Below are 14,048 nucleotides of genomic sequence, written 5' to 3'. Positions count from 1 at the left end.
ATCAGTTACAAGTATCATTTCCAAATTCCAGGCTTTGATTTCTTCATTAGTATTATAAAAAAAACTATTACTGTTTCAGGTATAGTCTATCCAACTGAAGACCATATCATTTCACATTGGTTAATGAGGATATTCTAGATCTTGTCTGCAGAGGAAACAATATGGAAGACAACAGTGTTGCCCTAGGAGCTTACCAATCAGTCTGCAGACTAACTTGATTGCTTTGACAAAAGCTCTCAGATGGCCAGGTGCTGGTGGTTCATGCCTGTACTCCTAGTTACTCAAGAGGCTGAGATCTGAGGATTGTAGCTGCAAGCTAGCCCAGGCTGGAAAGTACCAAGTACATGAGACTCCTATCCAATGAGCCACCAGAAATCCAAAAGTAGAGCCGTGGCTCTAAGTGGTAGAGCTCTAGTCTTGAGCAAAAATGCTCAGGGACCGGGTCCAGGTCCTGAGTTCAAGCCCCTGGCCAACAAAATTTTTTTTTAAAAAAAAAGCAAGGGAAAAAGTTCTAAAATGACTAAAGGAATGATCTTTAACACCAATGATACTGACCAAATTTCATGTTTATAATATACTATATGTACGGGGCTGGGAAGGTAGCTCAGTGGTAGAACGCTTGCCTTGCATGCCTGAGGCCCTGGGTTTGATTCCTCAGCACCACATAAGCAAAAAGAAAAAAAGCCGGAAGTGGCGCTGTGGCTCAAGTGGTAGAGCGCTAGCCTTGAGCTGAAGAGCTGAGGGACAGCGCCCAGGCCCAGAGTTCAGGCCCCATGACTGGACCCCCCCAAAAAAATATAATATACTATATGTACAACCTGAAGTTCACTTTTTCTTCATCACATCTTAATCTCATTTTTATTGTATTGCAGTTTTATTACTTTAAGTCTGTTGATTTACACCTGTTCTTACAGCACTGGCTGTATTAAAATGATTCCACACGCAGTCCTTACTAACAGAACTGTCTGGACACAAGATTCACCTGGGAATGTAGTAGAGGAACACCAGGGACTTAGAACAATAAGCGTGATTTCCAGTAATATTTCTTTCTCCCATGATGGGGGGTAGGTACATCATTTGTCCTCTCTAAATCTGTTTCCTTATATCTAAATGAGGAATATTAATTGAGAGGATGTTACATATAATTTATAGAGATATGACAGCTCAGTAATAATCTTCACTTTTCAAGAACATCTTCAAAAATGTAGGTACTAGTTCTGTTTTTTAGAAATATACTTAAAAGAGCTAGGAAGGTGGCTCAGTGGTAGAGTGTTTTCCTTGTATGCAGGAGGACCTGGGTTTGGTTCCTCAGCACCACATAAGCAGAAAAAGCTGGAAGTGGTGCCGTGGCTCATGTAGTAAAGCTCTATCCTTGAGCTGAAGAGCTGAGGGACAGTGTCCAGGCCCAGAGTTCAGGCCCCACGAAAAAAAAAAAAAGAAATATACTTAAATATTTTATTATTCTTACATAAACTACAACCAAGCTTATTTTAAGGTGAAGTTACATCAGTGGTTTTAATATTCAAATCACTGTTCAGTTCATTAGCATCCCACCAAATCTAGAAACATTATTTTTTCTAGTCTAGAAATGTTCCTTTCAAATATATGTACAATTTTAGATATAAATATAATAGAAGTAAAAATGTTCCCTATGATAGAAATAATATAAAATCAAGTAACTTAAATTTATGAATGGCTAAAAGTTAATTAGAGACTAAGCATTAGAAGACTTCCTTTTTAATAGGAATATGATTTTCTTTTAACTATTTTACCATGAATTTGTGAAAAGAAAAATTAATGAAAGTGGTTATGTGTTCATAAATTTTTCATTAAATTTTTTCACTTACTTGGGACACCAGTAATAAACCAATGTTGATTCGTTAAGTCTATACTTCATTCAGATTTCCTTAGTTTTAGCTTATGACTCATCCCCGAATCCCATTCAGGGTTCCATAGTACATTTAGTTGTCATGTCTCTAGGTTCCTTTAAATTGTGAGTTTCTCAAATCTTTCCCTGTTCTGACTACCTTGACAATTTTGAGGAGTTCTGGTCTGATATTTCTCAGAATATCATTCTGTTGGGATCAATTGTTTTTCTCATGAATGGGAGGTTTTGGATGTGGGAAGGAATAGTGCTATCCCTATCAGATGATATCAAAGGTACAAGCCACTAGTATGATGATTATCATGAGAATTTTTAAAATTTCAGGTTCTCTAGCTGTTTATGTCCATGGAGGTGCTTGATGTATTGCCAAGTAGACTTTTCTGCTATAAGTTAATAGGTTCTATGGATCCCTAAGGGGACTTGGAAGGTGGATCAGTAGTAGAGTAGTAGAGTGTTTGCCTTACATGCACGAGGCCCTGGGTTCGATTCCTCAGCACCACATAAGCAGAAAAGGCTGGAAGTGGCACTGTGGCTCAAGTGGTAGAGTGATAACCTTGAGCTGAAGAGCTGAGGGACAGTTCCCAGGCACAGAGTTCAGGCTCCATGACCCACAAAGAAAAAGAAAAAGAAAAAAAAAGATCCCTAAGGTGTGCTACAAAGAAAATACAATGAACTGGAAAGTGATATAGGATACAATTCCAAAAGAGTTGACTGTTCACTTAATAGAGATGAGAGATAACGTTTTAACTTCAGACTATCTACCTTTACCACACTTTGAGTATTAAAGATCTCCATCTTTCTTATTGTATGATATAAATTTATAATCATTTTACTACTTTTCTATCTGTGCTCCACTGAACAATGTACACAGTATTGAAGTAATGTTTAAAAAATAACTTGATATTTCTTCCCTGGCTTTAACCTAGTTGTTGTCATAAATACAATGTCCTGTATGTGATTTTAAGATACTAAAATGAATTTTAATGCATTTAATTCTGTAAAATTTATTGTATTGAACATGCATATTTTCTTACTACCATGTTCATTATATTTACTAATCTGTATTTTGGGTTCAACCAGTATTTCTTACTGGACTATACAGAAGTTTTGAATGCATGAATAAACTTACAAAGACCATGCTTGGTAATTTTGTGATGCCAAATTAACTGTAGGTATTTAACAATTGAATAGAAAATCCAAGTTGTTTTTCCTCTAATTTAAATTTTATGGGTTTTTATTCCCCTTTCCTTGAACCTATTTTTATCATTTTATCTATGTACATTAATAGACTTCCTGAAAAATGCTAGAATTTTCACCATGTAATAGAATTTGAGCATGACAATGATATAAGAAAATTCAGAAGTCTCTATATTTTGAATTTTTAAATAAGTCAACAGCTGTTTTCATTTAACTACATTATGGAAACCTATGGATATCATTGTAAAATGCATATGCATTACATTAACTTTCTTAAAATGTTTTGAATTAATAAAAGAATTGAATGTATCCTTAGAACAGTGATTGTTTCCTCATTGGAGTAACACTATAGGGATAAAAACAGACATTCACACGTTTAAATTGTTTGTGTACTGAAGGAAAATAAAATTCCAAATGGATTCTTTACATGTCTCTATAAGTATTGATTACAATTTTGTACCCCTTATAAATAATAAAATATATTCTTGAAATAACTTCCATTTTGAGAATTCAACTGAGAGAAACATGCTGAATTCAAATTACTCACCATTTTTACATTTTAGTACATATTTTTATTGTAAAGATACTGTACAGAGGGGTTACAGTTTCATGAGTAAGGTAATGAGTACATTCCTATAGAACATTGTTACTTCCTTCTTTGTTTTTCCCCTACCACCCCTTTCACCATTTATTTCTTTGGTTAAAAAAATAGTGACATATGAGTTTAGAGTTAGGGAATCAAAATTGTTCATGGAGATATAAGCAAACTGGGAGTCCTGATACTCAGACAAAATTTAAAAATTAAGATAGGTTCCAACCTTATTGTACAACAAAGCATTTTATGAAGTTCTATGAACTTGAACACAGAAATGTACAAACTAAAGAAATATAGAGGTAATTAGTTGAAGTAAATTAGTAGCAAAACTTTTCTATTACTCGAGGTATATCATTTTTCCAATTCATCTTACAATTGTATATATAGTAGCACTAATAGCAACAAAGGAAATTCAGTTGTGTAGAATTTTATGCTTGTTAGTTAGATGACTGAAGAATATTTTCACTTTTAAGATTTTCCACTTTTACCACGATTGTTTTATACAAAGAGCAAATGAGAAGGTCTTTCAGTACAACATTCTTCTGAACATTGAACAGTGAAACACCACTTAATAGAGCTGTCCAAATCAGGCAGTAGGAATTCCAAGACTGATGCCCTTGCATCTCCAGGAATATATTGGTTGTGCTTACCCCCTCATATCCATTTCCCTGGTGGACTGTGAACAAGTCCTTTAAAAACTGTGAAAACATGGTATCAATAATAAGTTTCAGTATTCTCAGCATCTATCCACAAGTGTCATTTGAGGGAGGAGGGAGGTAAAGGCAAAATATGGCAGAGACTATCCGAAAAATAAAGCAAGAAAGTACTGGAGGCTAAAGTGGTAGGAGCACCTGTCTAGTATGCGGAGGATGTGAATTCAAACTCCATTATTAATAGGCATGTTTGATCAAGAAAAAGGAAGAGTAGTAAACACCCCAAATATTCTCTCTTGAGATCCTGGGAGCAGAGGACTTGGTGGCGGTGACCTCTGCCCCTGCAGTGCGCGTCCTTGGCGGTTACCACCCAGTGGCAACTGGGACCAGATCCCGTCGGTAGAACAGCAGTCTGCTGCTTTCCCCGGCCAGCCCTAGTCCCCACAGGCCAGCAATACTCACCTGGGCTGACAGCGGTGCCCGGCGCCTGGGCCCGCCCTGGGCCCGCCCCATCCGTTCTCTGCACCCCGCCCTCCACTTTTGGTCCAGGACCTTCAGCATCTTTCCCACGCTTTTCCGGAAGTTTTCACCAATGCTTCCGGTTGGTCCTTTAAAGGGCGGGGGGGGAAGGGTTAGACTCTGGGCGGGGCGGAGCTCTCATCCAGTACCTCGTACTCCTCGCAGTGTCGCGAGACTTGAGGCTGTTCCCGTCGGGCACGTCCGGCTCTGGGGCCGCCGGGCGCTGGGTCTGAGGATGCGCTGCGGGCTTCTGTGGAGCGCCGTCCGGTGTCTGCGCGCCCGCCTGGCGCCCGGCCCGGGCCCGCGGGCCCTCAGCCTCGGTGGTCCGCCCCTGGAGGAGCTGTTCGCCCGCGGCGGGCCCTTGAGGACCTTACTGGATCGCCCAGAGGCCCAGTTACAGGGCCGGGGCCCCGAGTTGGTGGCTGCGGCCCGGCTCCTGAGAGAGAAGGAGCGGGAGCTGCGGGAGACCGAGGCCCTGCTGCGCGGTAAGGCCCGGACCGGAGATGATGGGGACGGGCCCGGGAACCGTGCGAGGCCGAGGCCCTGCTGCGCGGTCAGGCCCTCACCGGAGATGATGGGGACGGGCCCGGGAACCGCGCGAGGCCGAGGCCCTGCTGCGCTGTCAGGCCCTCACCGGAGATGATGGGGACGGGCCCGGGAACCGCGCGAGGCCGAGGCCCTGCTGCGCGGTCAGGCCGGAGCGGGGCCGGGAACCGCGCGGGACCGAGGCCCTGCTGCGCGGTCAGGCCGGGCCCTGGAGGCCGGGCCGGGGCCGGGAACCGCGCGAGACCGAGGCCCTGCTGCGCGGTCAGGCCGGGGCCGGAGATGATGGGGACGGGCCCGGGAACCGCGCGAGGCCGAGGCCCTGCTGCGCGGTCAGGCCGGGCCCTGGAGGCCGGGGCGGGGCCTGGAACCGCGCGAAGCCGAGGCCCTGCTGCGCGGTCAGGCCGGGGCCGGGAACCGCGCGGGACCGAGGCCCTGCTGCGCGGTCAGGCCGGGCCCTGGAGGCCGGGGCGGGGCCGGGAACCGCGCGGGACCGAGGCCCTGCTGCGCGGTCAGGCCGGGCCCTGGGACCGGGAACCGCGCAAGACCGAGGCCCTGCTGCACGGTCAGGCCCAGACCGGAGGTGAAGGGAGCGGGGCCCTGCTGCACCGCGGCGGCCTCCCGCGATTCCTTTGCTCCCTTCACCAAGTCGCCGCCTGGACATCCAAACCCCACCTTCACTCCCTTGCAGCCACCTTTCCTTTGGATGGGACATGAAAAACAACTAAATGCATTCATTTGTTCTTGTAGAGCCTAAGTAGGAAACTCAGTTTTTTGTTTTTTTTTTTAGGTGAATTCCTTCATAAGGGTGAAATTTTAGAAAAGTTTAGCTTCTTTATATATTCATCTACACAGATTTTTTTCTCTTAGTTTTACAGTTACATCCTTGTGAAAATTAATATATAAAGTACTCCTAGGTCATTATGAAAAGATAAAGTGCCCTTCATCTGCCTCAATAAACCTCTTAAATCTGTTAACAATACAGCATTGCTTATGATAATGTAATTCTACCTCTTAGATGAGAATGAAGATTTACGGAAACTGGCAGAAAATGAAGTCGCTTTGTGTCAAAAAGAAATAAGTCAGTTGAAGCACCAGGTATGGTATTTGTGGAAATTAAGAATTTGTGCCATTACTGGGGCTGGGAAGGTGGCTCAGTGGTAGAGTGCTTGCCTTGCATGTATGAGGCCCTGGGTTCTATTCCTTAGCACCACATACGCAAAAAGAAAAAAGCCGGAAGTGGTGCTGTGGCTCAAGTGGTAGAGCGCTAGCCTTGAGCTGAAGAGCTGAGGGACAGCGCCCAGGCCCAGAGTTCAGGCCCCACGACCGGACCAAAAAAAAAAAGAATTTATGCCATTACTATTGATGTACTTTCTCAGAGGCTTGTAAAAATAATTGAAGAAATAATTAGTATTTAAAAAATAAACTTGATACTTTTAAACTTTTAATATTTTTAAACTATTGAGGTGCAGTTTTCAACAATTATGTCAGATACACAGTGTTGTGTCTTGACATATCAATACATTGTAATATTATTACCACTAACTGCAAACAAAATACTGAATGCTGGAAAAGACATGCTTCATGTGATCCTATTTATTATGGTAAAAGGGATAAAACAAGTCTCAAATTAGCATTTCCTGGAAAGGCAATAAAACAGTGGCCCATTTTTTCCTCCTGTGTTTTTAAGGGGATGGAAAATTGGGGAAGAGAGGTTATAGAGCTGAGAGCACCCAGTAATTATGTCTTTATCTTTGTGTCCAGTACTGTTAGCCAGTTCTGGCCTTCAAATATTACAAGTTTTCTCTTCCTTATAAGAAAGCTTAAAAAAACACAAATGCAACTTGAGTGTTTTTTTTTTTTTTGTTTTGTTTTGTGTTTTTTGCTCTGTCTTGTAGCTTGAACTCTGGGCCTGAGTACTGTCCTTGAGCTCTTCAGCTCAAGGCAAGTGCTCTACCACTTGAGCCACAGCAGCACTTCCAGTTTTCTGGTGGTTAATTGGAGGTAAAAGGCACAGACTTTCCTGCCCATGCTGGTTTTGAACTGTGATCCTCAGATCTGAGCCTCCTGAGTAACTAGGATTACAGGCCTGAGCCACCAGTGCCAGGATTAAGTGCTTTTATTTGAGGCCCTACCAGGCCTTAAATTTGAATAGAGCTAGAATCTTCTTTTGCATTCTACATAATGCCTCACTTACAAACACTTAATTCCTATTCACTGAATAGAGGACTAATAAAAAGTACATAAGAACTTCAAGAAGAAATAAGCCTTCAAGTTTTAGATGAATTTTATATCATTTATAATATCGTTGTAATGTTAATATTTTGTGGAAGTTATGCATTTCTAGTTGTAAGATGGTTGAACAATATTAAACAGCATTAAATGAATTGCTAAGAGAAATTTATCATAGATTACATTTTAAATAATTCTTTATTATAGCAGGGGCATTACTCTTTTAATTTACAGATTATCTTACTTTTGGTTCCCTCAGAAGAAACAGATGAAAATGATTTGATCCTGGAGGTAACTGCAGGAGTTGGGGGTCAGGAGGCAATGTTGTTTACTTCAGAGATATTTGATATGTATCAGCAATATGCTTCATTTAAAAGATGGCATTTTGAAATCCTGGAATACTTTCCAAGTGAAATAGGTCAGTAAACCAGTCAATTTGCTTTGGCAAAGTATTAATTTAATTCATCCACATGTATCTTAGCAAGACCCTGACTTGAACTTATTTGTCAGCAAGTCAAAAGAGTGTTATATTCATTATTTACCTAATAACTTGGAATGTCAACATATATTGAAAAGGCTGCAAAAAATGATAGGCATTCAGTAATAATCATTGACTAATAATGGTGTTTAAAGAAGTCATTTTGCTAGGTCACTGATGTCAGTTTTGCACCATACATGCATGTTTAGCAGTTGTAAGCAGTAAAGATTACATATTAAAGCATTGAACATGATGGACTTGCTAATGGTTTGCATTCTCTGTGATTATATTCTTTTGTGGTTCAATTTTTCTATTTATTTCAAAATAGTAGATGTGATGGGCAGGTATTTATATGTAGAATTTATATATAGAAATACTAAAAAGAATTCTATTTTCACTGTATTGTCAAGGTGGCCTTCGACATGCATCTGCCAGCATCGGGGGATCAGATGCCTATAAACACATGAAATATGAAGGAGGGGTACACAGAGTACAGCGAGTACCAAAGACCGAGAAGCAAGGCCGCGTACATACTAGCACCATGACGGTGGCAATCTTGCCCCAACCTACTGAGGTAATATTCTGGACTTAGCAAAATGATTACCTTTAATCAGCCACACTCAAGAGTATACTGAACTTCCTTATCTTGGTATTTCTCACATTTTGCATTGCTGTTGACAGTTTATTGTATCTTAGCACAAAACATATAACTTTACAACAAATGGTGGAATTTAAATATACAAATGAGCCAGTCTTGCATAGACATTGTGAAACCGTCTTCCTAGGTAAAAGAGAACAGGCTGTGATTGTCTTCAGAATGACTTTGCTTTGTGTGAATTTTTGTTATGCTTTTCCTTCTCATGAAAAGTGTGATAGGAAACGTGTTTTTCAGGAATTAGTATGAATTATTTGAGAAGAAAGATTGAGGCTTTTTATTATTAATTTTGAGTTCTGTAAGAGGGTTGATGAAATTTTTTTTCTAGGTCTGGTTTGCCTAAGAAGCCTAGAGAAGGAATAGAACAGTTGTAGGAGACAGAGCAAATGGCAGGAGTCACTTTGATTTGAAGCATCTTGGTGGTAGTTGGAGCTTTTAGGAAACAGGAGGAAACTGGAGTCATATATCATCTAATGTTTCTAGCAACAGTTGGGGGGGAGTTGTGTAAGAGAACATAAGGTTTAGGAATTATAGCATTCTTATTGCCAGGAGCAGTCATAGTTCCCAGAAATAATATGGATGATATACAGAATTTTAAGTCAAATTTTTCTTCATAGATTAATCTGGTGATTAATCCAAAAGATTTGAGAATTGACACTAAACGAGCCAGTGGAGCTGGGGGTCAACATGTAAACACCACAGACAGTGCTGTCCGGATACTTCATCTTCCAACAGGTGTGTACTTACTTTTGCTATTTAAGCCTTTGGAGAAAAAACAAATTTTTGAAGGATCTGACTAATTTTCTCTGAAAATTCCTGTTATCAAAGGAATATATACTAGAAGGACTATTGCCAATAACTTGGTTTATTTAGATTCTTTAGCTGATACTCTGCAAAGCCAGACAGAAGCAGGGTCTTCAAGTGGATTTCTACATTAGTGACTGTGCTCTAAATCACTGGTCTTAATCTCTTGGGGGACTGGACAACATAGTTTCCTTTGAGTAAATGGAAGTGTTGGACTTCCACCTAGAACACATACTATAAGCCAGTTTTGACCAAGCATCACCAAAAAAAAAAAAACTAATGCAAGAAATTTCAAAAAGAAAAAATTTTAAATTCCTACATTTACCTTGCTCAGCTCACTTAGTATAAAGAACCCCAGTCAGACCTACATTTTCTTCTGTGATATTTAAATCCCTATCATCTGCCTAGCTTTTCCCTGTCTCTCTAAAAGCAAATGTTACAACCACTTAAAACATTTCAAAAAAACTGGTTGTTCCCTGATGCATTAAGACACACCTCAAATTGTTTAAAAAAATAGCAGAGGGTGAATGTTTTCAGATGGGGAACAGGGGCAAAAGAAATCCTCAAAAATATTAAGTATTACCTGTAGTAATAGGATTTTGAGCTAATATATATGCTATTTATTTTTAATTGGTAGTCCTGGGGTATAAATTCAGGGCTTTGTTTCATGCTTGCTAGCAGATTGTACTACTTGAGCCATACCTCCAGCCAGTTTATTAGTGTATACTGTATATGCATATGTATTTCTCCTCAGTAGCTTTTTTTGTTTTATCTGAGGATATGGGCAAACTGTACTAAATCTAAATGTTCTGTCTAGTATCTACCTTTAATATATGAAATGCTTTGTGTTATAGCTCAGACTTAAATGTTGAGTTTTCTGGTAAGGGTTACAAAATTGTTAGAGCTTTAAATATGTTATTCAGTCCTGTTTTTCTCCTCACCTGAAGGTAGAAGAAAAAGGATGAGAAGGGAATATTCCTTGGTAATAAATAAAATTCTTTCATACTCCTAACACTATTCAGGTATTGTTTCTGAGTGCCAGCAAGAGAGATCACAACTGAAAAACAGAGAAACAGCTATGAAAAAGCTGCGTGCAAAGCTGTACAGCATGTATCTGGAGGAAGAAATAAGTAAAAGATACAGTGCTAGGAAAGTCCAGGTAAAATGAACCTTAATGCTTCTGAAGAATATAAAATGGTTCTAGATTAATTCAGGTTTATTTTTTTTTGTTGTTGTTATTGGTCATGGGGCTTGAACTGCGGTCTGAACTGAGCCCTACGTGCTGTCTCTGAGCTCTTTTGCTCAAGGCTAGCACACTACTACATTGAACCACAGCACCACTTCCAGTTTTCTAATGGTTATTTGGAGATAAGAGGCTAACAGACTTTCCTGCTTGGGCTGGCTTTGAACTGTGATCCTCAGATCTCAGCATCCCGAGTCGCTAGGATTGCAGTTGAGCCACTGGCACCTGGCTTGAATTCGTGTTTTAGATGTAAAATTATTTTCATATATTATCCAATAAGAAAACAAGTAGCTTAAATACAGGCTATACCTGCTGGGTAATAATTTTACACCTTTACCTGATTTTCTGTATCCAAAGAAGTTTTTCTCAGACTTTGTCAAAGTACTGAAAAAAAGATGCACTGAATCCCCATTCACTTTTTTTATTCTGGTCCTGGGGCTTCAACTCAGGACCTATGTGCTATCCCTGAGCTGCTTTTGCTCAAGTCTAACACTCTATACCACTTGAGCTGTAGCTGCTGCTTCCAGCTTTTTTGGTAGTTTTCTGGAGATAAGAATCTCACCCAGACTGGCTTCAAATCAAGATCCTCAGATCTCAGCCTCCTGAATAGCTAGGATTATAGGTGTGAGTGGCTTCTAACCCCATTTACTTTTACTTCTTGAAATTATGGAGCTGGAAAGCAAACTACTGTCATTTTCTAGTTGGTATTTTATACCTTACAGAGTCTTCATAGGACTTTCTCAGTATGGGATCATTTATCACCTCGTCACCCTCAAGATGTCTATATTCATTCACAGAGATTATGTTTATGATCTACTAACATACCGTGTCTTCCAGCTCTCATTATGTAGGAGGTAGTATTTGAATTTTACAAACATGAAAATTAAAGTTTAGAGTTAATAAGTTACCTAAAGTCAGAGCATTGAATTCACAAAGAAGCATATAAACATTAACTTTTGTGATTTTAAAAAACACATTTTTTTTTTTCTTTATCATATGAACCCTATGTTATTTGGGGACTCAGTATGTTTAAAACTTGGTTTTAGCACTGTGAGTCATTGCAAATCAAGAACCTCGTACCAAAGTTAGCTAAATTTGTAAGCTTAAGTTATCTGAATCTAACTGCATCTCGTGTCTTTTCTTATATATTTAGGTTGGAACTAAAGGAAGATCAGAGAAAATAAGAACATACAATTTTCCTCAGAACCGGGTCACAGATCATAGAATAAACAAATCACTGCATGATCTGGAAGGTTTTATGCAAGGAGACTGTCTCCTGGATGAACTCATACAGTCACTGAAGGACTATGCTGATTATGAATCTTTAGTAGAAGTCATTTTCAAAAAAGACTTAAGTTGATTTGTTACTCATGCTTTTCATAAAATAAGGAAAAATTTTTAGTAGCTAGTTGTTTGTGTATAAATATATAAATCTTGGGAAAATGATTTTTATGTAAGGCTTTTAGTGGGTGAACAAAATTTGGCTTGACTTAAAAAAATTCCACATTTAGCCTGGCGCCAGTGGCTCACGCCTGTAATCCTAGCTCCTCAGGAGGCTGAGGTCTGAGGATTGCAGTTCAAAGCCAACCCGGGCAAGAAAGTCCGTGAGAGTCTTATCTCCAATAAACCACTAGAAAACTGGAAGTGGTGCAGTGGCTCACGTGGTAGAGCACTCGCCTTGAGCTGAAGAGCGCAGGGACAGCGCCCAAGCCCAGATTTCAAGCCCCATGACTGACAAAAAAAAAATTCCACATTTAAAATATTGTCTTAGGAGATAAACCATGTTATTAGTTGACTGTTAATAGACCTAATGATTACAAAGGTATAAAGGTAAATGTTGATATACTAGAATGGAGAGTACCCTAGTAGGACTGGAAAAGATTATTCAGTGAAAGCATACACTTAAAGTGGCTCCTGTTTCCTCATAATGGAGCTTGCCTGGGGTTTTTCTGAGCCAGAGCTGCTGTGCAGCTGGTGAATTGAGTCTTGCAGGTAGTCCCTTAGGACTAGAAAACATGTCCCTCCCTCCCCCAATCAGTGTGTGAACAAAACTTGGATGGTAAGCCTTACTGAATTTCTGCATCAGGTTCTCCAGAGAAGCAGAATAGGGTGTGTATAGATTTACTGCAATAATTAGCTCCTGTTATGGAGACTGATGAGTCAAAATCTGCAGTGTAAAAGCATGTTAGGAGACCCAGGAAGAATCGTAAGGCAGTCTGCTTAATGTCTTGCTTAGAGAGGAGGCTATTATTTGGTACCACAAATGACCTTCAACCAATTGGATGAAATCTACTGACATGAAGCACTGTCTTACTCAGAATTCACTTATTTAAATGTTAGTTTTATCTGAAGCTTCCTCAGAAATACCCAAAATAATGTGTTAGCAAATATGTGGGTGCCCATGGCTGGCCAAGTAGATGAAAGTTACCAGTACCTAAGGATGACCCAGTAGCTGTGCCACAGAATAGAAGTGAAGTCTTGCTTGCACTGTTCCTCCCATTGCCCTGGACTAATAACAGCTTACTATAGTGCTGGCTGGCTAAAAAGAAACGTACAGCTTGCTCTGGTTTGAATGCACATGCTCCAAACTCCAGGTGTGGCCAGTGTGGGAGTATTAAGACCCCGAGTCCCACAATAAGTCATGAGACTTCACCCTCATGAGTGGTGTTAATGCCTTCAGAAAAGAATCTTTTTAAGCCAGGTGCTTGTGGCTCACGCCTGTAATTCTAGGTACTTGGGAAGGTGAGAGTTGAGGATCTTATTTCAAAGCCAGCTTGGGCAGAAAAGTTTGTGTATCTAATTAATCACCAAAAAGCTGAAAGTGGGTGCCTCATATGTAGAATGCCTTGAGCAAGGAAAATTCAGGGATAGTACCCAGGCCCTGTGTTCAAACCCCAAGACCAGCAACACAGGAGTTGCAGCAAAGCCGGGCGCCAGTGGCTCATGCCTGTAATCTTAGCTACTCAGCAGGCTGAGAAATGAGGATCACAGGTCAAAGCCAGTCTGGGTAGGAAAGTCCTTGAGACTTATCTCCAATAAACCACTAGGAAACCAGAAGTGGCGCTGTGGAAAGAAAAATGTTTCAGTGTTTGGCTAGCTTGCATTCAGCCATATGAAAATGCAAGAGGGCACTGAGACAACAGCTGACAGCATCTTGGTCTTGAACTTTGAAGTCTGCAGGCCTTTGAGAAGTAAATGTCTGTTCTTTGTAAGTTACCTAAATGTAGTATTATGTTACAGCCAC

The 14,048-nt window shown here is 40.4% G+C and overlaps 1 protein-coding gene across 8 annotated transcripts; it reads left to right on the top strand.

Moving 5' to 3' along the window:
- Positions 1-5,054: 5,054 nt before the first annotated feature.
- On the top strand, positions 5,055-12,208 carry Mtrf1l (mitochondrial translation release factor 1 like). Of its 8 annotated transcripts, none has more exons than XM_042671391.1 (7): positions 5,055-5,334; positions 6,411-6,490; positions 7,859-8,042; positions 8,513-8,676; positions 9,375-9,492; positions 10,584-10,720; positions 11,958-12,208. In XM_042671391.1, the coding sequence occupies exons 1-7, from the start codon at positions 5,085-5,087 to the stop codon at positions 12,162-12,164; spliced, it is 1,140 nt and encodes a 379-aa protein (XP_042527325.1). In that variant the 5' UTR covers positions 5,055-5,084; the 3' UTR covers positions 12,165-12,208. The 8 variants fall into 8 exon arrangements, with proteins under 8 accessions (XP_042527325.1, XP_042527432.1, XP_042527486.1 ...); XM_042671765.1 differs by lacking the exon at positions 5,055-5,334 and adding an exon at positions 5,636-5,656; XM_042671635.1 differs by lacking the exon at positions 5,055-5,334 and adding an exon at positions 5,832-5,903.
- Positions 12,209-14,048: the final 1,840 nt, after the last annotated feature.

This window comes from Dipodomys spectabilis, unplaced genomic scaffold (genome assembly GCF_019054845.1).
Source record: "Dipodomys spectabilis isolate Male_0828 unplaced genomic scaffold, ASM1905484v1 ptg000001l, whole genome shotgun sequence".
In the NCBI taxonomy this organism is placed as follows: domain Eukaryota; kingdom Metazoa; phylum Chordata; class Mammalia; order Rodentia; family Heteromyidae; genus Dipodomys; species Dipodomys spectabilis.
The sequence above is the reverse complement of the archived record's forward strand: the minus strand, read 5'-3'. Positions and strand labels throughout refer to the sequence as shown.